The sequence below is a fragment of the Larimichthys crocea genome, chromosome III (assembly GCF_000972845.2).
Source record: "Larimichthys crocea isolate SSNF chromosome III, L_crocea_2.0, whole genome shotgun sequence".
In the NCBI taxonomy this organism is placed as follows: Eukaryota; Metazoa; Chordata; class Actinopteri; family Sciaenidae; genus Larimichthys; species Larimichthys crocea.
Window position 1 is genome coordinate 1,305,414 of NC_040013.1, and position 26,199 is coordinate 1,331,612.

At 47.4% G+C, this 26,199-nt stretch overlaps 2 protein-coding genes and 1 pseudogene across 5 annotated transcripts in view; 2 read left to right on the forward strand and 1 right to left on the reverse strand.

Moving 5' to 3' along the window:
* Positions 1-7,019, forward strand: part of cabin1 (calcineurin binding protein 1) — a 40,959-nt gene extending 33,940 nt beyond the window's left edge. For all 4 annotated transcript variants that reach the window (XM_027277384.1, XM_027277385.1, XM_027277386.1 and 1 more), the window contains 5 exons: positions 801-875; positions 4,547-4,856; positions 5,307-5,465; positions 5,548-5,750; positions 5,836-7,019. In XM_027277384.1, the coding sequence (XP_027133185.1) occupies positions 801-875; positions 4,547-4,856; positions 5,307-5,465; positions 5,548-5,750; positions 5,836-6,006 (918 nt within the window). In that variant the 3' untranslated portion in view covers positions 6,007-7,019. The remainder of the gene's footprint in view (positions 1-800; positions 876-4,546; positions 4,857-5,306; positions 5,466-5,547; positions 5,751-5,835) is intronic.
* Positions 7,020-12,825: 5,806 nt separating this feature from the next.
* On the forward strand, positions 12,826-15,425 carry tbx16 (T-box transcription factor 16). The gene is made up of 8 exons (XM_010743158.3): positions 12,826-13,014; positions 13,108-13,264; positions 13,351-13,453; positions 13,711-13,875; positions 13,956-14,102; positions 14,192-14,262; positions 14,348-14,647; positions 14,733-15,425. Exons 1-8 carry the CDS (start codon positions 12,999-13,001, stop codon positions 15,169-15,171), a joined length of 1,398 nt encoding a protein of 465 aa, XP_010741460.1. The 5' UTR covers positions 12,826-12,998; the 3' UTR covers positions 15,172-15,425.
* A 3,131-nt stretch (positions 15,426-18,556) lies between these two features.
* Positions 18,557-26,199, reverse strand: part of LOC113745700 (kelch-like protein 22) — a 9,457-nt pseudogene continuing 1,814 nt past the window's right edge.

Below are 26,199 nucleotides of genomic sequence, written 5' to 3' on the forward strand. Positions count from 1 at the left end.
TGGTGAACGTTTTGTTCTCTGATGTGAAATCTGCCTCGTCCCGTCGACCTGCTGAGAAGACGAGACGTTTCCTCTCACGTCTCTGGAGGGAGACTTGTTAAAAGTTAGTCCAGCTTCAGCTCTTTCCTCCTGCAGCTTGTATCGAGCTGCAGATCGATGCCGGCCCTATAGAAGCCGTCGAGGGATCCGAGGCGGCGAGCTCGGGCTGATGTTTCCTCCCGTGTGCTCTTTAAAGTATCTGCAGACCAGCCGCGACATGCTTGCTGTCACCGTCGTGAGCTGGTGTAATTAATGAGCCCGGGCGCTCTCCAGCAGCGTCTTCTGATCGTGCTCACAAAGTGCAGACGACGCACAGCTGCACGCGCTCACGCTTCTGTTTGTTTTTATTTTTACTCGCACATATTTCACTCTGGATGTTTGTCGTGTCATCAGAACGACGCGCTGTCACGCCGAGCAGACGTGACGCCGTAATAACAATCATTATCTGATATTGATAAGCCGCCGCTGGCAGCTGGATGAAGGCTTGACGTGAAGAGAAAGCACAGAGGGCCGTCCTCAGCTCGTTTCACAATAAAGCAGGAGCTGGCTGCACCGCTGCAGCAGCTGTGTGAACCAGACTGAGCTGCAGCTGAGCTCCCACACATCCACCGTGGGTGGTGCTGCCGCACTCGGCCTTAATGATCGGGAGACGAGGACAGGACGAGTTCAGTCGTACACACTCGGGGATGCGTGAAGGAGGTTTGACTGTGCTGAGTGTAAACATGTGTTGCCGTGCACTAACATCTGTTGTCCTGTCTCAGGTTGACGAGGACGTCGCTCTGGACCAAGCTGTGAAGTTCTGCCAGATCCAGTTGGCCACTTCTGCCCAAAGACAGGTGAGACTCAGCAGCAGCGTCCTCACCTGCCACCTTTCTGCTACCTCCACACTTTCTCTCGCAGCAGCTCACACTGTGCTTTAACACGGAGAGCTGAGTGTGCAGTCTGTCCGTGCAGCGTTTTACTGACTCGTTTCACAGAGAGGCTCGACTCGGCTCCGCGCACAGACTGACTCGAGGCGGACAAAACAAACTTTAATACCAATGATCAGATGAAATCAAAGTCGACTTTAGTGTTTAGTGCGAGGCAACAAATGCAAAGTGTCTGAAACCTGCACACTCCCTCTAGTGTCCAACAAGGGGCGGCTCCACAAACCATCTGTATGTGAGCTCAGGAGGAAACGAGTCGACTTCTCAGCTCAGTGAAAAGTTTCCTCGTCAGTTTTTTGGTCCTTGGTTTTCCACACAGCCTGATGTTCGCTCAGTAAGTTTCATCAAGAGGAGAACAGACGATAAAGCAGAGGGATGATCGAGGACGTGGACGAGAGTCGACACACACCGGGCTCGTCACACTCAGATCAAACTGTTTGAGTCCAGATTCTGTTTCTGCTGCGATACAAGAACGTTTGAGAGCAGACAGGAACATTCACACGACTTCAGAAGCGTTTCTCCCTCCAGACTTTGTTGACTTGCTTCATGTTCTTCTAAACATGCTTCTACATGTGGAAATATGCGACGTCCTTCATTTGTTTCTGTTTTTAACGGCCGGCAGTTTGCACAGAGGTGTTTTTATTTTGAAAATCCAGCGGATTCTCTATATATAGAACAACCCGCTCCTGAACCGGACCTGCTGCACATCGCTGAGGCGACCGCGGCGTACACACAACGTGGCAGCGCGTCCTTAAAGAAACTAACGTGCTACCTCCACGATCTCGTCCAATAATGAGTCACTTCTGGCTCCAAAAAATCCAAACTCAAGGCTTCAGAACGGTTGGTTGACGTCACGGTGGGTGGCATAATCGAGGTAGATTCAGGTGTATGAAGTGTCACTGCACAGATCGCTGAAAGCTTTCCAAGAGACACTATGGACGGACAGGTGAGTCATCAAAATTGACTCCCTATGTCATAGGGAGTCAATTTTGATGACTCACCTGTCGTTCCCCGTTGGTGGAACGTCCTACGAGTTCCTCCCAGATCACAAACCTCCTGAAGACCTCCAGCTCTTCAGAGAGGATGAATCTGCAGGTAACAGATAATTTGTGATAAGCTCCTCTGAGCTGACACCCTCAGGATTAATTACAGTCTGCCAAACATGTGCTTTACCAGCCGAAGCTAAAAATATCTCCGTGAGCTGTCCTGATGTTTGAGCGTTCCCCATCTGCCAATCCAAGTGGGTTAAATACTAATTTTACTCCGCCGGCTGCTATTTATAGCTCGTAATGGCACGTTTAGGCGCGGATGTTTGCATCTGTAGTAAAAGTCGCTCGGTGATTCCCGCTCACGTCTGCTGCAGCCTGACGGGGATAAATATAGAGCCGAGCTCGGTGTGAGCGCTCCCTGTCGCCACTTCAGCCTCGGCAACACGAGTCGCCAAACTTCAGCGCGTTGCACGAGCGAACAACCGAATCATCGAATCATTCAGCCTCCATCCTCGCATCCCTCCTCCTGCCCACACAGTCAACACGGGTCTCTCTCTCTCTGCCCACATCCTGTTGTCACGGTGATGTTCCCCCCCGAAACCTCAGCCTCATGAGAAAGTCGCCGTGTGCAGAATAAACCACTGATCCGATCATCAGGAGGCTTTCCGTTTCGTTTCATCGATCTCCTGTCGACTGAATCATCCGCGCGTGGGCGCGACACGAAGTCGATTTCTTTTACGTTAAATCTAAATTAAATTAAATCGTGTTTGAAAGGTTGAAGAGGATGAAACATTAACGTTCATTACTCAGAGTGAGACTTGAGGTCGCCGTGTTGAACTGCTGTGACGGACCAAACGCTCCAGATCGGGCGTTTCTCGGGTGAAGCGAGGGGGTTGCAAGCATTAACTACACCGCTGAGCGACACCGACTCCTTCAGCACTCGTCCTTCAGTTCAGTCACAGAAGATCTGAACTAACGTCAGCTACAGTACACTAAACACTGACTACAGGTCGGGACGACACGGGGGGCTGCAATCCTCAACTGTACCACTAGATGTCGCCATAGACAGGATGAAGCTCAGTGTGGCGGCCATGTTTGTAGTCCTGCCTCTAAACCTGCAAAGACGTGGCTGAATGACGCCTGGTTACCTGTAACCACGCCCACCTGTCAATCAAAGCGTCCACGCTCTTAATCCTGCATAACTTTAAGCCTTAATATAACCTGAACAGGTGAGTTGTATATAAATTCACCCTCAGTACAGTTGTCATGAACGGGGAAATTAGCTACAGAGACCAAAACTGTTTTTTGTACCAGGCTGTAAACATGTTTATTTCTGCTGTGAAGTTGGACATTTGGACATGGGGACTTATGGAGACTGACTCACTTCTGGAGCCAGCCTCAGGTGGACGTTAGAGGAACTGCAGCTTGTGGTGCTGTCAACAGAAAACTGTAAAACATTTTTCATCTAATTAACCAGAAACTAAATCAAACATCTTAAAGCTCTTCGTCTTTTTAATGTTCCAACACTGACGATAACTGAATGAATCTTTAACTCACAGATAGAACACGTGACGTAACACTTGAAGGAAGACTCAAAGTTTGTTTTCTCAGATCGACTTTATTGAGACGTTACGTGAATGTGTCCTCGTCTCCGTGATGCTGCCGTCTCCGTCCTCCCTCAGTTTGATCGGAACGTTCCCCGTGACAGCAGACGGTCCTCGTGGTCTCAGGCTGTGTGTGTGTGTGTGTGTGTGTGTGTGTGTGTGTGTGTGTGTGTGTGTGTGTGTGTGTGTGTGTGTGTGATCATCGTGGCAGCAGCAGCTCGTGTCGCGTCGTGTTTGTATGTCGTGAGAAACACGAGCAGCGAAACACTCGGATCAGATTCACACCCGATCTGCCCGCTGAGCTGTTTGTATTGTTTCAGCAGAAACACTGTGTGTGTGTGTGTGTGTGTGTGTGTGTGTGTGTGTGTGTGTGTGTGTGTGTGTGTCATCAAAGAACACGGGTACAACAGAGGAGGCTGCTGCAATTTCATTAAACTGTTCGAACAGAACCTGAACGCGCTCTGATCACGTTAAAGGTCCAATCTGGATAATTGCACAGAACCGAACTGAGACACTCGAGCTGCAGCTTCTTTCCGTCCGGCCGACTTGTTGGAGTCTCTTTAGTCGCCGATGTTTAATTCATGAGCTGTGAATCATCAAAGCTTCTTCAAGCTGCTGCTGAAGGTTCTGCTGAAGTCTGAGCTCGGCTCGGTTCAGATTCAGAGAACAATGTGACTTCAAAGCTGCTGCTGTTGTTGTTGTTGTTGTTGTTGTTGTTGTTGTCACATCATCTCGTGCAGGCCGTGTCACGGTCGGCGGTGCCGCCGGCAGAACCGTTAAATAATCAGACACCGTGCAGGTCCAACTCAAACCCTCAGAAGGTGTGCTGGTCTTCTTTCAGCTGTGTTCCTCTGTGTTGCCATGACAGCGGCTGTTGCTGTCACAGGTTGTTTGTGCAGCTCTTGTGTTTTTCTAAGTGGTCCTCAAAGAGGCTCAGAGGGAATCTGCCGTTAACCGTTACCCGCCGCTCTCCTCCTGTCTCCAACAGTCCGCAGGCGACACACCGACCACGCCCAAGTACACCAAGGAGCACCGAGACATCTTCTTCCCCGCCTCCCTGCCGACGCCCGTCCTCCTCAGCCACGCCGCCTGCCACCACCCTCAGCCCTCCTCCTCCTCCTCCCCCGCCCAGGACGGCCAGGCGGCGGCCAAAGCGCTGTACGAGCCGCTGAGCAAGCTGTCCAGACCTCAAGGAGCGAGCTTCCACGAGCAGACGCAGCAGCACCGGAGAGCAGGCGGCCACCCGGCTGCTGCTGCTGCTGCTGCTGCTGCAGCCATGGCCTTCTTACCGCACACAGGTACGACACAGCAGCAGGTGTGAGCAGCAGGGGGCGCCTGTGGACCTGCACAGGTCTGTTACATAACACACATGAAGGCGCTTCGAGCCTGTAGAGGGCGCTAGACAGTCAGTGTGACCTGCAGGGTCAGGTGGAGCTCATCACCTGTCACACGCAGCAGCTCCATCAGTGTTACACACACACACACACACACACACACACACACACACACACAGGTTAGCACTGCAGCACTGTGTGTTATGTAATGGTTTCCTTGGCAACATCAGTGGAGAAGCCCTAAAAAAAAAAAAAAAAAGCATCAGATCATTTTTTGTTTTCGTTTGTGTCGGAGCTGCAGGAGGAAGTTCACCTTTCAGAATAAAAGCCAGCTGATGTTCCTCAGCAGTCCAGCTCGGTCTGTCAGCGCTCACCTGGTTTCATTCTGTGTTCTGTTCTGGTGTTTGGTCTCAGAGGACTGTGACGAGCCTGCAGAGGGACTCTCGTACCGGCAGCAGGAGTCACATCTCTGTCAGCAGATGAAGCTGGCCTCTGTGTCGCAGGGACAGGAGTCCGCCTCAGGCTGGTTCCAGGAAGAAACCGCCACATGTAGCAGCGCACAGCCCTGTCCAGGTCAGAACCTTCAGAACCGGGGCGACAGAGCCGCTCACAGGAGCGTCGGCAGTGTCTCTAAATGTGTTTCTGTCTCTCTCAGACCAGCAGCAGTACGCCAGCAGCGAGCAGTCGAAGCTTCCAGACCCAAACCGGATCCGCTCCCGCGTCCCGCCCAACATGCCAAAGCTCTTCATCCCTTCCACCGTCACCAAGTTCCCGCCAGAGATCACAGTAACGCCTCCGACGCCCACGCTGCTGTCCCCGAAAGGCAGCATCTCCGAGGAAACCAAACAGAGGCTGAAGGTAACGCCGTGCACCTTTTTTTATTTCAGATCAGTTTGTCTGTGTCCACGCTCTGACGTCCTCTGTCCTCTGTCCTCCGTCACAGAACGTCATCCTGTCGTCTCAGTCTGCAGCCACCGTCAAGAAGGACACGCTGAGCCAGCCGGCGCTCGAGGTGCAGGAGACGTCGAGCCAGGAGTCGTCTCTGGAGAGCGAGTCTGACGAGGAGGAGGAGGAGGAGGAGGAAGAGGAGGAGGACGACTACATGGACATCTGAGGAGCTCCCAACACGTCCCTGCTCCTGTCTCTGTCTCTGCTCCTGTCTCTGTCTCTGCTCCTGTCCCTCACGTGCATTAAAAAGACTCCGACTGACAGCAGATGCAGTATTTATCGTCACAGCATGTCTGTAATGTGCCATGTTATGCAGACGACCGACCGACCGCACTCGAGCCTTTCACGCCGAGCGCTCCCGCGTTTATGCATCTTTTTTTTTTTGTTTGTTTGTTTCATCTGACCGGCAGCATGCGCCGACGTCCTCGGCTTCAGACTTTTTACTTTGGCATGTTTCATGGCGGCGAACACGGAGGTGAACTCGGGACAATCGGCTCGCCACCTGTAGCAGATTGGAAATGTTTACACTTTAACACTTTGGGGATGTTTTTCAGTCAGCACTTCAAGTTTCTTTTGTATTTCTCGTAACGTTTCTGTCCTCGGTGTGCATTTGTAGCGAAGAGGAACAGGAGGACGTCCCGTCACACCAGCACTGATCCCGGAGCGGCGTTCCTTTGTTGTTTTGTACAATCCGAGTATCTTTCCAACACGTTTGGCTTTAACGGGGTCGAGCACACGAAGCTGAAGTGTGTGTGTGTGTGTGTGTGTGTGTGTGTGTGTGTGTGTGTGTGTGTGTGTGTAAACATTACATGGAGGGTCGCTTCAGTCTCCGTGAGCTCAGAGGAAGACAACCGAATGTTTTCTACAGATCGTTTTCTATAAAAACAGAACGATGTTTCTCGAACGCCGTCTACAAACCGTTTTTAAAAAGGACACGAGTGAAATATTGTAAACTTCCCTTGATATAGTTTTTTTGTACTTAATTTCATTCTGCTGAGCTTTTTTTTTTTGTTGTTGTTGTTGTTTTTTTGGGGGAATGTACCACAGCTGAAGAGGAGGAGCCGGCTGGAGGCCTCGGCCCGGCCCGGCCCGGTTCTGCTGGGGGTGAACTGTTTGTTCTCTGTGTCTGGACTGAATGCATTATAGATGTCAAACCAAAAATATATTTGAGAAACACTTTTTTTGTTCCGTGTGCTGCTTCAAATATCAAAAAACTCAAAAAATATCACTGACTAGTCCAGCAGCAGTCAGCCCAGCTCGGCGTCTGTCTTTCAGCCTTTTATTTCACCAAGCTCTCACCAACCACTAAAAGTCAGTCCCACACACACACACACACACACACACACACACACACACAACTTAAAAAGAAAAGATTATACACCTGTGTGTGAATCAGGTCTAAAGCTTATTGAAGGAGCCCGTGCACAATACACAGAACATTGACACACATTACAGACAGACATGCTGACAGTAGCTTTATCAGAGGTCGCAGCTCTATATACAAATTAATCTGTTTAATTTTCAGCTTTTCCTTGAAGGTGGAGATGATTTCACCATTTTTTTTATTTATTCACCTTTCATACTGAACTGCAGCCCAAAGTGCTTCACAGAGCAGAGTAAAGACAGAAATAGACAATAGAGCAGTTTCATAAAAAACTAGAAATTAAAAGAAAAAGTAGAAACATAAAACTACAACAATGAAACAAATAAGAAAAGAACCTATAGGATAAAAATCATTTAACAACAGTTGCTGTAAAAGTAGATCAGACCTGTGCAGTGAATAAGCACCAGAGATAAAAGTAACAGAGTGATCAGGACACACAAACTCAGCAGTGAATGGCACCTGAGCAGGTAAAAGACTAAAGAGAGATGTCTTCAGATGTTTTTAAAAATGTCTACAGACCTGCAGCTCCTGCATGTGAGAGACAAGCTGCTACTGTTTATTCTTCTTTATTCCCAGTGAGTCCATGTTTATTTCTCAACTCAAACTTTATTCATAAAGCACATTTAAAAATAACTGAGGTTGACCAACGAGCTGTACAGGTTAATACAAATAATATACATATAATGTCACGATTACAAAAGGTTTTAGATAATTAAACTTAATTTAAAAACCTCAAATGATCCGGCAGATCGGAAATCATTCCAGAGCCGAGGGGCCGCGACCACAAGCTTTAAAAAAAACAAACGGTAAAATTTAAAAATCTATTCTAAAAACAACCGGAGCCAGTGTAGCGACGCCAGGACAGGATGTGGTCACGCTTGCGTTTGCCATCACACACATGATACAGATTTAAATCAGTCAACCAGAGACCAGAGCTTCCTCCGTCAGCGTCCTCTTCACTCTTATGAATTGTCCAGCTCCTGTTCTGGCACGACACTGGCTCTGTAAACCTGTTGTTCTTCTTCCCGGTGGTACGAACACTGACCCTCCGTGAACAAGACTCCTGATGCTGCATCACTAAATAGACCTCACCTGTCAGTCAAAGCGTCCACGCTCTTAATCCTGCATAACTTTAAGCCTTAATATAATGTGAACAGGTGAGTTGTATATAAATTCACCCTCAGTACAGTTGTCATGAACGGGGAAATTAGCTACAGAGACCAAAACAGTTTTTTGTACCAGGCTGTAAACATGTTTATTTCTGCTGTGAAGTTGGACATTTGGACATGGGGACTTATGGAGACTGACTCACTTCTGGAGTCAGCCTCAGGTGGACGTTAGAGGAACTGCAGCTTTTGTTTTTTTAGGCACTTCTCCCAAAAATCTTTTTATTCTAAGAACTCATTGTCTCCGCGATACGTGACGCTGCGTGTTATTGTAGGTTTAGTTTCATATGCAGCTGAATCATACTGAAAATATTAAAGATTTGTGTTTTAATTTTCTTTTTTTAACCAGATTAAAACATTTTATGAGGCTAAAACAAAAAGTTTTTTTTGTGTTAATACAACAACATCCAACAGTTAAAACATCCTGAACATACGGCAGTAATGAAAATAATAATAAAATATTAATAATACTGAAAAGGACAAAAATAAATAAATAAATAATAGAATTAAAATTTAAACTGCACTAATTAGTCAACATATTATCTGTGTGCTCTGAGTATTAGGTCACAACGATCATTCCCAACAACAAGTAAGATCTTTTTATTATCTCATTCTTTCTCCACATCTTCATTCCTCAACAGTTCCAGAAATAATGTAAAATTCAGAAGCATCTTTTTAACAATACAGGTCAGTTTCTGAGGAGACAAACTCGATGTTAAGTTATTTAACCGGTGGTTAAAGAGGGACGACCAACATTCTTCCAACACAGTGTTTGTCCTGCAGTGAACAGGTCGAACACTTTTCTTTCCTCACAGGATAAATGTCCAAAATACATAACTGAGGACAAAGACCTGAGAGATCATCACTGACTGTCTTCACATGCAGCCTGGTGACTGTTACACGTATAGATCAGGTGTATTAGGATCCGATTCATTTACCTGTACGGGACAGATTCTTGTTTTAAATGAATTCACCGCTCAGCTCGTGGAAAGATGAAGGTGACGGTTCTGAAACACACAGCAGTCGTTTCTGTCACCGCAACATTTTAACAACAAACTGTGTGTGTGTGTGTGTGTGTGTGTGTGGCCTGAACACACTCGATAAAAACACTCCCAAAAATCAGCTGACTAATCTTTTCCTTCAGGATAATGAACTCTGTCTCGTTTAAAGTCTGCGCCTCATGTTGGACCACCCCGCCGACCACATTGACTTTGTGGTCAAAGGGCTCGTACACCGTGGTGTGAAGTCTCCGACACGAGGGAAGTCATTAGTCTTCATTAGCAACTTCCAGGAGTTTCTTATGAAGTTGCTGTGAAGTTGTCATTTGCCCCCTTTGCCAGGCGAGCTCCATCTGAGGTTTGTTTTCTTATGTGGGCGACCAAATGTGAGCCGAGCCGGCCCCCTGCGAGCCGGGACGAGCCGGGTTAACGGACTTCAAGGTGGTTAAAGATGAGCCGGACAAATATAAGATGAACAGATGAAGTCTGCAGCCGACCTGTGCTCAGGTAGAGAGTCTCCATGTTGGTCTGCAAACCCTCAAAGTGGCCAATTAAGCATCAAAAGGGCATGCTGCATGGCTAATGTGGGCCGAAGGTGTGAGGTTTCTCGTCAGCCCACTCCAGGGGCTCTTTATTGGGCTGCTACAGAGCCGTCTGATCCCCGGGCCCTGGCTGTATATTGGCAGCTGTTAAATGTTTGGAGGCACGAGGTGGGATGTGTGCAGTTAAAGCAAATGGCCAGAAGAAGAAGAAGAAGAAGAAGAAGAAGAAGTGACACCAGGGAGGAGGAACGTCACCAAAGCTGATGGAGATCAGACGTGATGAGAAGTGATTTAAATGTTTAAATGTTTTTCATGCATCCAAAACTCCACAAACATGAAACATCGAATCCAAATCAGCTTCTTCACGTCTGATGTTTCTGACGTCGTACTCGCTGCAGAAAGTTCATCTTCGTAGGTTCAACTGTAAACTGGTTAAAAAACGAGTTCATCTTCAGGTTTAACAAGAAAACTGATGATTTAAGTTTAGAGGAGAAGAACGTCTGAATAAAATCAGATTGATTCAGATTTATTTAACTCTTTGTGTTGTGTTGCAGTGACTCGAGGTGAAACTGAGGCTGAAGTCGAGTTTGTGGCGAACGCTGAGAGATTCAACACGAATAAAGAGACGAGATGCACAAAGAAATGAAAGCTCCGCTCAGCTTTACTTTAATATTGGAGCAGGCGTTGATCTTTATATCATCACATGGACTTTTCACAGGTAAAGACTTTCTGCTCCTGTTTTTCTGTTCCTACACGTTGTCGGTCCTGCAGGATTCCTCCTGTCCTCCGTCCTGATGTGTCAGATCGCCTCCGGGCTCCGTCACACCTGTCACCTCCACATCGCGGGCACGTAATGGGATCGACACTGCTGCTGCTGAAATGTACACCTCAGCTCTGAAACACTGAAATCATTTCCCCTGAACGCCGCCTGACCTCCATGCACCACCCCCACCCACATCCACCCACCACCCCTCCGCCCTGGGCCCAGAGGAGCTGGCTTTAGTGCTAAGTGAGGAGAGCCACACTGAACCTGTGAATAACTCCTCCACAACAATAAGAGGACACAAACACGTCGCACTCACCTCAAGGCCAATGTTGTGCCACCACCAGCACCGAGGAGGTGGAGGAGGTGGAGGAGGTGCAGAGGCGTTTAACACGAGGATCTGTTTGAGTGCATCATTACCAGCTGAACGTTATCGTCCTTTTTATTGAGCATCGACCCCGAGCGAGAGGCCGAGCGACCAGTCGATACTTTGACTCTTTGTGCTGCGTTTAAGTGCTGACTCAGACTTCAGGAACATCAAACCACATTTCTCTGTTTGTGTCAACAGGAGTCACGTTAGACGACGCCTCATTTGCATATTCAAACATCAAACATGTCATGTATTAATTCATTAATGTGAGTTTCATGTCGTGGTTTTTTACGTTATAAAAATAAATGGAGCCCGCTGACTTTGTCCATGGATCATTCAGAGTCTGATTTATTAAACATTTGATTCATAAAATCTGTTCTTCACGTCTGCTGACTCATTTCTTTGTAAAAAAAATCACAAATATGTGACATTAAAAATGCTCTAAAGTCAAAGCTAACATTAAAGACAGGCATGTCGTGGTTTCAGGGTTTGAAATGGAGAAAGTCTAAAGTCAAACAACAAACACAGAGTCATGCTGATATTACCAACATGAGAAATATCCAGTTATATTAAAGAAATGGAGCCTGAAGGTTTTTCACAGAGGGATTAGTTCATGGATCATTCAGAGTCTGATTTATTAAACATTTGATTCATAAAAACATGAAGAGCGTCGATGTTCTTCACGTCTGCTGACGGTGTTTTCTGATTCATGGAGTCATACAAAGACAGATCTTTGTATGATTTAGTCATATTATGGTTTCAGGGTTAAATTATTACACGAAACAAGTTTGAACCTGGATTTGAACGTTTCTGGAAATCTGAATGCAGACTGCTGAAGAAAAGAAGTCGACCTCCTGAAGACGCAGACTGATCCGTCAGTCCTGCTGAAGGTTGTCCACCTGTAGTGTCTCCTCATGTCCAACATGTCTCATTGTATGCAGACAGAGAAGACGATGACTCAATTCAAATGTTCACTTTAATTCTGCTGCTCTATGTATTCGCAGACGGGCACGGTGGACGGACGCTTGTTGTTGTCTTTATTCTCGGACCCCCCCCCCCGTCCATTCAAGGCCGACTTGTGCTCGTGGTGCTAACTGGCTGTTAATTGCCTGGCCTTTCTCCTCCTGCAGAAACCAGCCCTCTTCAAGGGAAACCAGCCTAATGAGATTATCTATCAGAGCACGGGCCTGTCTAGACACCCCCAATACACAACACCCCCACCACCACCACCACCTGTGCCTGCAGTCCTGCACGCCCTCAGGTAAAAGTTACCTGCAGATTCATGTTGTCATTACACCATTATGGGTTTACACAGAGTTTCCCACCCACTGCATCATGGCTGTGATGACACGAGCTGTAAAAACTCAGCTAGTTTAAACAGTTTATGTATAACTGACGTTACGTTTTAAACCTCTTGCGTCTTTACCACGTTGCACAAACACACTAAACGCCTCTTTAGTTTGCGGTTGCGTCCGTGTGAATGATGTTTAAACGTGTTCTGGTGCCGCCGCGAGGCCCCATGATCTGCAGCTCCATATTTGTTTTTAAAGTCTCTTAGCAGTTAATAAAGATGCATTTCCTCCAGTCCCCCCTTCCTGTTGGGGACGGTATCAAGGCTCTGTTAAGTCTCTTTGATTTCCAGTGACCTCCAATCACAGCGGGGGGGAGGACTCGGACTCATCATTGTGCCACTTCAAAGCCTGGGAATGGCTCTCCTGACCCCACCCACTCCTCCACGGCTCCCCTTAAAAGTCACGGTCACCCTTCCTGCAGGACTCCAGAGCTCTGAAAGATCTGCTGACCTGAACCTCCTGACTCCTCGTGAGCTGCTGGATTTCTTCTTCTTCTTCTTCTTCTTGGACTTGGATATCACAGACACTTGGATTGCTTCTTTTGTTGGAACCTTTTTAAGCTTTTTGCTGCTGAACCTGAAGCATGCAGTCCATCAGAGGTGAGTGTCTTTGACGTTTGTGCAACCCGTTCCCCCAAACTGTCAACTTGTTTCTTTGTCCTCACTCGAGCATCATCTTATTATTATCTCCAGACTTGAAGCCCAACTTCAGCGGCCCTCCTCCCTCCTCGATGGCTCCCGGCCCTGACGCCTATCTCCAGGGGAACATCAGGATGACCCTGGAGGACCCTGAGCTTTGGAAAACCTTCCATGGAATAGGAACAGAGATGATTATAACTAAACCGGGCAGGTGAGAGGACAGATTAAACATTAAACGCACGATGAGTTTGGGAGGTTGCGTCTTTTGGTTGCTCATTGCCCGTTCTTCTGTTGCAGGAGGATGTTCCCGCACTGTAAAGTGAATCTTTCCGGACTTATTCCATGTGCAAAGTACATCTTACTGGTGGACATGGTGCCTGAGGACGGCTTCAGGTACAAGGTAAGAGTTCCCATCATTAAAGTTCTCTCAGTGTCTTCCACATGTTTATCACCTCCTCCTCCCTCCCCTGACATTGTACATCAAAGGGTGCTATCTCTTCCTGTTTTTCTATCCCCTGCTGGGAACCCACTGTACCCCCCCCCCCCCACATCTCTGTGGGTGGCAGCTCCACACTCCTCCGTCCTGATCTCACACTGTGGGAAGGGAGAAGCACCTGAAGACATCACTGACTTCACCGCTCTGTCTCTTTTCTGCAGTGGAATAAAGAGAAATGGGAGGTGGCAGGAAAAGCGGAGCCCCAGCCTCCCTGCAGGACGTACCTCCACCCGGACTCTCCGGCTCCGGGGAGCCACTGGATGAAGCAGTCGGTCTCCTTCCTCAAGCTGAAGCTCACCAACAATACGCTGGACCAGCACGGCCATGTAAGTACGAGCCCTCGAGGTGATGCCCGTACCTCCTCACAAAAAGTGCTCTGAGCTAAAACCTCTTTCTTCTTCTGCAGATCATCTTGCACTCCATGCATCGATACCACCCACGCTTCCACATCGTCCAGGCCGACGACCTCTTCAGCGTCCGCTGGAGTGTTTTCCAGACCTTCACTTTCCCCGAGACGTCCTTCACGGCCGTCACAGCGTATCAGAACACCAAAGTAAGTCCCCAAAAAACCTGCTGTTCATCTTCTGACATCTCAACGTGACTTTGAAGAGTTTTAACTGATCTGATTTCCTCCACCGACAGATCACGAAGCTGAAGATCGACCACAACCCGTTCGCTAAAGGTTTCCGGGATGAGGGCACAAATAAAAAGAGGTGGGTGTCTCTCCTGTTGCGTTTGAGTGTTTTGGTTTGGTTGCAGATTTCAGTTTGTTTGAATGAAGCTGATGTTCCTCTGCAGACGTGCGACCAAGAACCCAGCCTGCCTCGAGAAACGATCCAGGATGTCGGACATGAACAGGGACTCCGAGGAGGACAGTCCACCAGATTTCTGCCGGTCATCGTACGAAGGTTATGACGGCGAGGAGGGAGACCTGCCCAAACGGAAAGAGGGCGACGACGTCAAAGAGGAGCGTTACTCGCCGTGGGCTGCCGACAGGGAGCACAGCGCGAGGACCGAATCCCCCGCCGGGGCCGACCCGCGGGACATGTACAACGCCGAGCAGCTTGTTCCCGCTCCCGCCTCATACCAGCCGTACAGGTGAGAACAAACAAGACAAATGAACGCAACAAACACGTTCGCCGAGAATCGGACTCTGACTGACTTCTTTTTTTTTGCTCTTCAGGTTTCATGAGTACGGGAAGTCTCCGTCTCCGTCCTCCAGCATCGGCAGCAGCAACAGCGGATCAGGACGCAGCAGCTTCGAGTCCAGAGTCCCCGACGTCGCCACCGTCCCCGATCACGACTCCTCCAAGCCGCGCACGCACGAGGTCGGACCTTCGGCGTGCGGGCCTCAGCACCTCCCCGCTCCTCAGGACTACTCCGGCGTCCTCAACGTGACCATGACCCAGGCCGGCAAGCCCGGCGTGATCGGACACCACATCTACAGCCCGTACGGCGCCGAGCAGCCTCTGGGCCAGTGGAGCGGCCCCGGTCCCGCTCAGTACCCGCCTCCTCACCACCTCGCCGCCGACTACACCACGCAAGCCGTGCACCACGGCTATCACCACGGCAACATGGCGGAGTGGAGCCAGTACCCGCTGTTCTCGTACTCGTGCTGGTGAAGAGACGCTCACGTTAAACTGCAGCTGATCCGCCGCTCACAGGTGTGAGGTGAAATGCATGCTGGGACACGAGGCCGAGATGGCCAGAGGTGACGACGACAGACGAACTGAAGGAAGACGGTCTGCTGCTCGACACGCGACGTGTGCTGCTCCATGCTGAGTGTTTTACTGTCTATTTATTTTGTATTTCATCTCGTCTCCAAGTGAAAATATTATTTTTGTAAAAGAAAAAAGAGAGAAGAGAAAAAAATCAAACACGAGTGTGCAATTCATGTCTTTGTCTTTGAAATGTGATGTGCTGAAAATAAAATCCACAAATCCCTCAAAGAATCTGTTTTAATCTTTTGTAGCTCGAGCTCAGAGTCTGGAAAGTTTGGAAAAAGCTTCAAGGATGTAAAAATCTTTCAAGGTTTGAAAAGAGGATTTGTTTGTCACAGCTTGATCATTTTTAAATATTTGAAATAATCAGGACGAAAACACGATGGAGGTTAACATGAATGTAAACTACAGTAACAAATCAGGTGTGATTATAAACGATATTTTGGCTTTAGGTACCTTGAAAGTGCTTGAAAAAGTGCTTGAATTTTACTCTTCAAAACACAGACAAAGAATAGACATTATTTCTTTTGGCTTCTCATCCTGGAAAGTTTTGGAAAAAGCTCAATTAAAACCGTTCAAGGTTTTCAAGGTTGGACATTATCTACAAACACATCTTTTAATATTTGAAAAGAAACGAGTTCATATTAAATATCAAACAGTTAACATTGTGAGAGACACACGTGAAAACTTTTTCCCGTTAAGAGGCGACGTCTCCGCTCAGTCTTCACGTAACCTGTTGATCTGTTTCAAAGGTAGGACGGATTTCTTTCGACACTTTAACATTTTATATTTGTAGAGACAGACGAGACCTCGAAGCTGAGATGACACTGAGCTGACGTACCGGACACGTGAGCGACTTTTAGGATTGCAAACGTCGTCTCTGATTTTTACTGGACCCAGTCGAGACCTGGATGAGCTGACAGGAAACAGTTCACGATGTTTTACCTGTTTGATGCTTTAAATCTGGTTTTCATTGATCGTTTGACGTGACGTCTGCAACATTTCACAAACTGTCTTTCATTTTATTTCATTTTATTTTAATTGGTGAATAATAAACGTGCCCGCTGAGTCAAAGTCCACGTCTGATTATTTTTAGGTCCAACTCTGAGGCTCACCGGTCGCTCTTTTTGTCTGTAAACTTCATTTTTCACATTTGTATTTATGGGAACAGTTTAGACGTGACAACCCGTCAAGAGTCTGGAAATTTTGGCTTTAGGGGCCTTGAAAGTGCTTGAAAAAGTGCTTGGATTTTCCTCTGATGAAGCCGTATGAATCCAAACAAAGGTTAAACATTTCTGTTGGCTTCTCGTCGATGGATTGTCGTAATAATCAGAATCAGGTTTATTCTATAAATATGTAACGTTGTGCAGGATTATCATGTGATCTGCACATGTGCAGTGAAGGAAGGCTGCGAGTTGAAATAAAGACGCCGTTTCCTGTCTGTAGTCTTGTTCTGCATACGTTTATTGAGCGTTCTCTGCAGGTTTGTACCCGCCCGGCTGACAGCGCTGCATCCTCTGCTGGGGTTTGTTTGTATTTCCTCTTTGTGGGTCTAACGAGGACGTCTCTTGTAGTTTGGACGGGCCCAGCATGCATTAAAGACGTCGTGTTACTGTGACTCCGGCTCACCTGCTGAGGTTTACCCACCGGCGTCATAAAGCGCTGCAGCACTCTCCTTCTCCATCTCAATGAGCCTTAAAAAGCCTGAAAATGGGCCGGCCGTTGGCTCCTTTTCACAGCTGAAGCACACAGGCCGGGCCCTTCGCCTCCACCCTGGGTGGATATGAGCTGCTAATGACTGTTGTAAAGTCCAAAGGAGGAGGAGGGGGGAGGTGGAGGAGGGTCAGCCTTCAGGAGCTGCTCTGACGTGGATTCATTATCTCGGACGCTTCCTGAACCTGAATGTCCAACCTGAGACTTCCCCGTGTGAGCTCAGTTCATTTACTCGTTTTAATGAGGCTGCCGGGCGGCGAGGTCGGCGCGATGAAGATCACACCTCCAAGAAGAGAGCGACCCGCTCCCCGAGCCCAGCGGAGGTAAAACATGCAGCAGTAAAATATTTACAGACTCAACAGTTCACACCCGGAGCAGAACCAGGAGCAGAACCAGGAGCAGAACCAGGAGCAGAACCAGGACCACGTGGACGGACGTCTGCAGAGCTCAGTGCATCATGGGAAGTCTGCAGGCCGATAGTATCATAAGAAAGTGACGGGTCAGGACTCACCTGAGCAGTCAGAGTCTATTAATACATAATGTTTAAATACATAAAGAGTCATGAGATAACTTTTATGATTTGGTGACAAATAAAACTGAAAATCTATTTCTACATGTCAGATGTGTTCAAAGTTTCAAAGTTTCAGTGTTTTTTAATTATTTTTTTTCTGATCATTTCTTGACATTTTTCATTTTATTTAATATTTTTAAATAAATACTTATGTTTCATCTTTTAGTTTGATGTTTAGAATACTTTATTTTATTCTATTACAATTTATTTATGTATTTTATATAAAATATTTATTTGCTTAAACTATTATTTCTTCTTTTTTTAATTTTTTTTTTCTGTTTTTAATATATATTATATTTGTGAGGGACCATGTATCTTAAATCTTAATCATGAATGATTTGATGACACTAATTACTAATTAACATCTGCTCAGGTCACAATAACAATAACACACACAAACATGCGTATGTACGTTGTCAGGACCGTGTTTGTGTTTATGGTTTTGGGGTCTTTGAGCTTCAGGAGGTCTAAAAACATTTTTTTGTTCTGTGGTCTGATGCATCTATTGTCCCTCACATGAAAAAGCACCATATATATGTGCACACAGTATGTGTCCTGGAAGATGTTTGTGTATTGGGATGTTTTAAGATGCTAATGCTCCACAACGAGTTCATCTTTGCATTTGTAACGAAGGTCAGGGGTCAGACAGAAACCTGTTTTCTGGAGGTTACATGTCCAGAAGGAATGAGTGCAGACCTCCATCCTGTCCATCTTTGTCCTCTCCATCACAGCAGGACGGACGAGAGAGAAAGTGAGCACTCAGTGAAACAAACACATCCACAGCTCCTCGGGGTTTAACCTGCATAGCTCCACATCAATGGGTAATTTGGGCTTTTAATTGCTCTGATAATGGTCCGGCAAAGAGCAGCACATCGACCTGCCGTTAAAGGCGGCTGATAAGTGCACGACATGTGTCTTAAGTGTTCCCCGGGCGGTGCTGCAGCTCCTCCACGATGAAAAGACCGACGCATAAACAGCAGATTGTTGATCCGAGTGCTGCCGTCAGCGGATCCGAGCAGACAACTTGGTGAGGGCCGGCATGATGGTGTGAAACAAAGGGGAGGTGGAGGCGGAGGCGGAGGGGGTGCAGCCACTTAGGGCTGGTGGGGGGTAACAGATGTAGATGAAACAGCCTCAGCCTTCATAAAGCTGATGGAGTGGAGGCCAAATGGAGAGGAAGGAGAAGAGACGGGGAGGAATAAAAACAGACCGAGGACGACGTCAGCGCAGATATCATTTAGATTTCTGGTTTATTTTTAAGATTTATAACCGGAAATACATTTATTATGAGTATTTATTCTGATTATTATGCACCAAACACCAAACAAAGATTTTAATGTGAAAAACTTAATTACTTTTGTATTTACTATATTCATTTTCTTTATCAATCCCACTATCTATTAACTTTTCAATTTTATTTATGAATTTATTTATTATAAATTTATTTATTTCCCCCCAACACACTTTATTTATTTATATTTTGCTGAATAATTATAGTAATTAAACTAAAATATCTATATCTAAAAATACTGAAATCAGCCTAAATAATATGCGTATATAAATACATATGTAACTCCCAACAGAGTGCTAAATATGGAAGGCTGCAACTGCCAAAATAAAATAAATGACCCAAATATAAATACTAATAATAAATAAAAAATAAATAATACATGCATGTAAAAACTTGACTTTTTATTTTCTTCTGTATTTATTTGACTTTTTAAATTTTATCTACAATTGATTAACTTTACATTTTTTTTATTTCAGTTTTTTTTATATTTATAAATATAAATCAAACAAAGACTCATTTTATTTATTTATTTTTTATTAATCAACTTGCATGAGTCATGAGTTCATTCACTGCTGCGTTTATCATAAACATTTTTTTATTTGTTAACTTTTTCATTCCAAAATGTTAAATATGGACATCAAATGCAAAATCTAAATAAATACAGTAATAATAAAAAATAAGTAATAAATAAATTTGACTTTTTAATTTACTTCTGTATTTATTTGACTTTAACATTTAATTTAAAATCTTTATCTTATTTCAGTTTTTTTAATTTATAATTTATTTTTTTTCTTATTTGTTTATATTTGTTTGAACTAAAATTAGTCAAATTTTTTTATTGGAAATGCCAAAACAAAAATGAATAAATGATTAAATACTTACAAATCTTAAAATAAATGGTCAGTTTATTTACTTCCATATTCTTTTCCTTTATTTTAATTCTAATATCTATCTAATTTTCCATTTTTTCATTGTATTTGTTACATTTTCCCTCCCAACGTATTTATTAATAATTTATTTACAAAGCTCAAACAGACACAGACGACATGACGTTGACACATAATCACATGTACACACGACCAAAGCGATACATTATTATTTTTATTAAATCTCATTGTTACTAAATTTGCATAAGTCATGTGACAGTGTGATCTACAGTGCATTTTCATTAAGACGTATCTCTCGTTAGACGACCTTTGAACAGCAGGCTGCAGAAGCACGAGGACGTGATTGATCGCTGTGCTCTTTGGATCCCGGCGTAATGATAATAATAATAATAATAATAATAATAATAATAATAATAATTTAAACAAATAAAAACATGGCAACATACAGCAGCACCGGCACCAAACTAACTGTGACGTCAGATGTTACCGCGAACAAGGCACAATGTTTGAACTCAACAACTTTATCGTTACTCAGTAGTTTGGACGAGACTCCGGATGAAAATGATTTTTTTAATTCACAGAAATGAAGTTTGATCAATTAAAAGATGCTGAACGCCGGGAGTCCGTTCACCACTGGTATCAACACGAGATCGCCACTCAGACGTGATTTCATGTGCGTGAAGCTGCAGTTCCTCTAACGTCCACTTGAGGCTGGCTCCAGAAGTGAGTCAGTCTCCATAAGTCCCCATGTCCAAATGTCCAACTTCACAGCAGAAAAAACATGTTTACAGCTTCTTTTTCTTTCACGATGTGAGTTAGATAGAATGAGTTAAATCTGAAGCAGCTTAGCTTAGCATAAAGACTGGAAACAAGGGGAACAGCTAGCCTTTGTATCTGTGGCTCCTCTGTTGAAATCTGCAGCAGTTTATGAAATAAAACATTTTATTGATGCCAGACGTGATCGCGGAGCGCTGAGCTGAGCTGAGCTCGTTATCGGATCACACTCGGTCCTCGTCCTGCAGTCACAGTCGTTTATGGTCAAGAGTTTGTTAATGAACTTCTGGTTTTCAGAATAACGAGCTGAAGAAGTCGTGAACCCGCGGTGGCAACGAGACCAGCTCAGAAAGTCTCTTAAATCATTTGGGCCTTCTTGTTACACGTCGGATTCTTTTGTTCGGTTTGATCTCTGCAAACTGAAGTGACGCACGTTGATACCAGGTGTGACAGAGGCTCCACGTTCAGCTCCAGTGACGAGACGTGATGATCGAACATGATGTTTGGAACTCTGAGTCCTGAATGACACTTCGGTTCAGAGGCACTCGGCGTGGTCGGCGTGCATCCTCACCGTACCTAAAAAAGTGCGTCAGTCCTCGCTCGACTCCTCCGAGTTGTCCACGTCTTTCTGCGACGCCTTGCCGCGCTGCTCCCAGCTCCTCGCCTCGGCGATGGCGGCGGTGGGCATGAGGCGACGCAGGCCGCCAGCCCGGAGACACGCACTTGAACTCTGACTCGTCTCCCCTTCGTCCGCGTCGGCGTCGTACACCGTGGACGTACTTCATCCGGTCGCTTTTGTCGTGAGAGCGTCCGCCCAGGACGTAGATGCGACTGTCCAGGACGGCGATGCCGGGTTCTCCGTGTCCGGCGGGGAGCGGCGTCACTAGAGACCAAGAGTTGGCCTCAGGGTGGAAACACGCCACCTGCAGGGGGAGAGGTGTCACGGAAGTCTGAACCCTCATTCAAATGTGTCAGCTGCAGCTGGTACCTTCGGACGTCTCGCCGATACCCGTCCTGGTCGTTGCTTCCACCGATCACATAAATGCGTCCGTTAACGGCGGCCATGCCTGCCACGCCCGCCCCACCGGCCCCTCAGCGCACGCCGTCCAGCTATTGGCCGCCGGGTCAAAACAGTAAGCTCTTTGAGGTACACGGATCGTCTGCGGCCACATGTGATGTACATCTTCCCATCCGCACTGCTCCGGCGTGGGCGTACACCTGGAGGGAAGGTCAGACGAGTGTGAGCGTGCAGCACCATCGTGTGGACGGCGGCTGTATTCACCTCACCTCTCTCTTCAGGGGTGACACGAACTCCCAGGTGTTGCTGTGCGGGTCGTAGCCTCCACCCGTCCAGCTCGTTGCTGTAGTCCCGCCCCGCGATGCGTAATGTGGCCGCCCAGCACCACACGCAGTGGTCGCGTGCTGCCGCTGCAGAGGCTGGATGGCACACCAGCGGTTATGACGAGGGTCGTACCTGCAGAGAGGAGGAACTAAAGAGTTCAGTCACAGAGATGATCCTTTATTTCCTGAAATGTTTCATCACAGACGAGTTATTCTGTGTTCAGGACTTCACGTGTCTCCAAGTTTTAAAAGAATCATTTACTTTTGTTCTCCGAACCCTCGAGAAGCTGGAACCAAAGAATCATTTGTAACTCAGATTAAAAGAAATAAAACTAAAAGAACTCGATGTGAAATGAAGCCACAAACTGCAGTTCCTCTAACGTCCACCTGAGGCTGGCTCCAGAAGTGAGTCAGTCTCCATAAGTCCCCATGTCCAAATGTCCAACTTCACAGCAGAAATAAACATGTTTACAGCCTGGGACAAAAAACAGTTTTGGTCTCTGTAGCTAATTTCCCCGTTCATGACAACTGTACTGAGGGTGAATTTATATACAACTCACCTGTTCACATTATATATACGTCTCCGTAGTCCCCCCGACTGTCTAAACATGGACGTAGTCTCCGTGACGTCCCCGCCGACTGTCTAAAACCGGACGTGTCTCTGTGACGTCCCGCAGACTGTCTAAAAACCTGGACGTAGTCTCCGTGACGTCCCCGCCGACCGTCTAAAACCTGGACGTAGTCTCCGCGACGTCCCCGCAGACTGTCTAAAAACCTGGAGCGTAGTCTCTGTGCGTCCCCCGCAGACTGTCTAAAACCTGGACGTAGTTCCGTGACGTCCCCGCAGACTGTCTAAACCTGGACGTAGTCTCCGTGACGTCCTCGCAGACTGTCTAAAGCCTGGCGTAGTCTCCGTGACGTCCCCGCAGACTGTCTAAAACCTGGACGTAGTCTCTGTGACGTTCCAGCAGACTGTCTAAAACCTGGACGTAGTCTCCGTGAACTCACCTGTTCACGTTATATTAAGGCTTATTATTAAAGTTATGCAGGTTAAGAGCGTGGACGCTTTGACTGAGACTCTGAGGTGGAAGCAGCTGGACTAACTGAAACCTGTGTGTGACGCTCTATTCATTATTTATCTGTCACTGACTAAGTCCCGACGGTCCCCCGCACATAAACCCGAGGTTAAGCGAGGTCATTCCTGTGATGCAGACTCCGGCTGGTCAGCATGTGCTGCAGGCGGATCTACGACCTCAGCTCGTCTTTAAAATCCTGCGGTCAGCGTTACAGATTTTTGTCATGTGTGAGTCTCCTCGAGCACCTGGACGCCGAGGACAGCGAGCTAAACTGAACTCACCTCCAGCATCGCGTCTCTGCACCGAAACCCGTTGGTGTTCTTGTCCCCTCCGATGAGATACACAAAGTTATTGAGCACGGCGTGCCCTGGTTGGACATCCGGGGGTGTGAGGCGCCGTCAGGTCCTCCACTCCCCCCCAGCTCGGGTGGAACACATGAAACATGCTCTCCCTCCATGACGGACCTGGAGAACATCCCCCAAAGCCTAATATACAGTGGAAGGTGGAGCGCGCTGGGTGAGAGGACTCTGCAGACGGGCTGCCAGAGCTCCTGCTCGTGTGTAGCGCAGGGCGGCCGACACCGAGTCCTTCAGCGGACACTGGTCCAGTCGGCCGACAGCCGCTGCAACACGTGTTCTCAATCAGGCAGAAGCGAACGGCGTCAGCATTTTCAGGTTCTCCTTCAGGTCAAAAAGAAGAAAAGATTCAGGCATGTGGAATCAGAAACAGATGTGACGGAGCCGGAGTACAGAATGCGGACGCACCTGGGCACTGACCTGCAAGTACACATGGTCAGTCTCCCTGCTCGGGGCTGTAGTGGTAGTGAAGAGCCGCCTCGTACACCTCGTTCTCCGCTGTTCACCTGAAGCTCGTCGCTGCTCCAGCACCCTGAAACACTTCGTCCGGCGGGCAGCTGTCGGTAAACGTCGGTTCCGAGACATGGTCTGGATGTTCCTGAGGACGTAGGAGTGGATCCTGGCGTTGAGCTGCTGCAGCCCGTACACGTCGGCGAGGCGATGCAGCTCTAAGATGTTGCTCTCGTCCAGCCAGGAGAAGAGGACGTCGCAGCAGAAAGTGTGATGACGATCTCGAGCTGGGAAAACAGAAACAAGTCACTGAAAGACGACAAAGTGACGACACGACGCAGCAAAAACTCGGCTCACCCTGTCGAGCGTGGCGGCTATCAGGACTTCCTGCACCACTCCAGGTCCAGCTCGTCTCGGCCGTGTAGATGTAGTCCAGGATCTTCTTCATGGCCATGTACGACACTCCGTGAATCGTGATCTCCTTCTGCTGCGTCTCCCGAAGACCTCCAGCAAACATTCCCCTGGAGAGCAGGGACACATTCTCTGATTTACAGAGTTTCCTGACGGACAGTGAAGTAAACTGTAGCTGCTGTTAGCTCAGTCTGTTAGCCGGACTGTGAGCTCAGAGCCCCGGGGGAGTGTCAGTGTTTGTACCACCGGCGTTTGGCTAACCACCGGGGAAGAAGAAAATGTAATGGCAGAGGCTAAAACTAACAAGAGGAGAACCTAGAAGAGGAAAGAGTGACTGTCAAGTAGCCGCAGATGCACCAGTGTGTCTTGCCAGAACAACCGGAGCTGGGCAACCGGGGCTCAGCAGCTTCTACGGACATGATGGCAGGGAGAGAGAGTGAAGGGACGCTGACGGGGAGCTAAGAAGAGAAAAGGAGAGATGGCTGTGTCGATGTTATGCATTACCTACTTTTAGCGTTGTATGGGATTACATGGCTGCAGAGGTACAGCTCTGGTTAAACGTGGACGTCAGAAAAAAATGTATGAAATGTGTGTCACACACACACACACCACATAACACACACACACCCAACACCACACACACACAGTGAAACACACACACACACACACACACCAGTGGACAGACACACACACACACACAGTGAAACACACCACACACACTCACAGTGAAACACAACACCACACACACAGTGCACAGAACACACACACACACCTAAAAATGGGCCGATCACAAGACAATGACGACGAGCTGGGGGGTGGAGGCGGTGATGGTGCACAAGAGGAGAGGCTGGAACTCTGACACACACGTGTGTGTGTGTGTGTGTGTGTGTGTGTGTGGAACAGTGATTAATTACCTGAAATACTACATGAGGCCGCCAGCAGGATGCGGTGCGCCGGGATGGCTCGACCCTCCACCCGCAGCCCACGTCGAACCAGCACGCCCCCCTGTCGGGGGCCCGCAGGCCGTCCAGCAGGCTCCTGAAGTGGGCTGGACTCTGTAGGTGTGCCGGCCCGGCGAGCCGAGTCGGCCGGCTCAGCAGTCCATCCTCGGCCTGGTGCTCCGGGTTCATGTCGCTGGCCATCGCAACGTCTCTGAAGCTTCAGAGAATTGAATTTTTAGAATATGAAATATGAATACACAGGCACGAGGCGCCGCCTTAGCTCTGCTTAGCACGCGACCTGCGAACAACAAACACGTTTCAAACGATAAAAAACTAAACCGACGAGCGCGTGAACCTGCACGTGCCCGTAACCTCCACCTGTCTGACCGTGAGCGCGCTGATCTCAGCTGATTCCAGCTGATTTCTTCTGATTTCTCGCTGATCTTTGACGCTCCGATCAAAACAAGTCTGTTACTTTTTTTTTTGTTTGCTGCTATCAGCTGGAGGAGGAGCGACGACGCGATTGTCCGTGCAGCCTGATCGTCCCGCCCACTTCAGGAGAGCGAGCCAATCAAGCGTCAGACTGATACATAATAAAGGTGTTTATAGTTGTAAAAAATCAGTTTTTTAAATTGGTTTATTTAAACTCCAGTGTCTGATTTGTTTCGATTTATTAAATTAATATTAGTCAAACGTGTTCAGACACTGTGAGTCTGTCTGCTGGACACAGGGGGCTGCTGCCTCGTTACAAGAGGTTTTTTTCCAGGACACCTGAGGTCACTTCACACATACACACAGATAAGATTATGAAAATATTAAAGTCATATTTACAAAACAGACTCGCCGTCCTCGTGCTGAGGAGGAGGGGGCGAGCGGGTCGGGTGTAGTTCTGCAGGAGGTCAGAGGTCAGAGGTCAGAGGTCATGTGAAGCTGCATCAGTGACGGAGTTACATGGATTTATCTGTAAGCCGGAACAGATGAAAAACTGCGAGACGTGACATTCCACAAGAGAGAGTCAGACTCTCCTACCTGAGTGGAGCGAGCTGTGATGGAGCCGTCCACAGGTGGAGCTGAATAGTAAAGTTCCACTTTTATGCAACAGCTGTTTGCTCCATGGC

What these genes read in the sequence shown, in the direction of transcription:
- tbx16 (XM_010743158.3), top strand. An exon ending in AGGACGGCTTCAGGTACAAG is followed by an intron (nt 13,454 to 13,710) that starts GTAAGAGTTCCC and finishes TCTTTTCTGCAG; the next exon opens with TGGAATAAAGAGAAATGGGA. An exon ending in CGCTGGACCAGCACGGCCAT is followed by an intron (nt 13,876 to 13,955) that starts GTAAGTACGAGC and finishes CTTCTTCTGCAG; the next exon opens with ATCATCTTGCACTCCATGCA.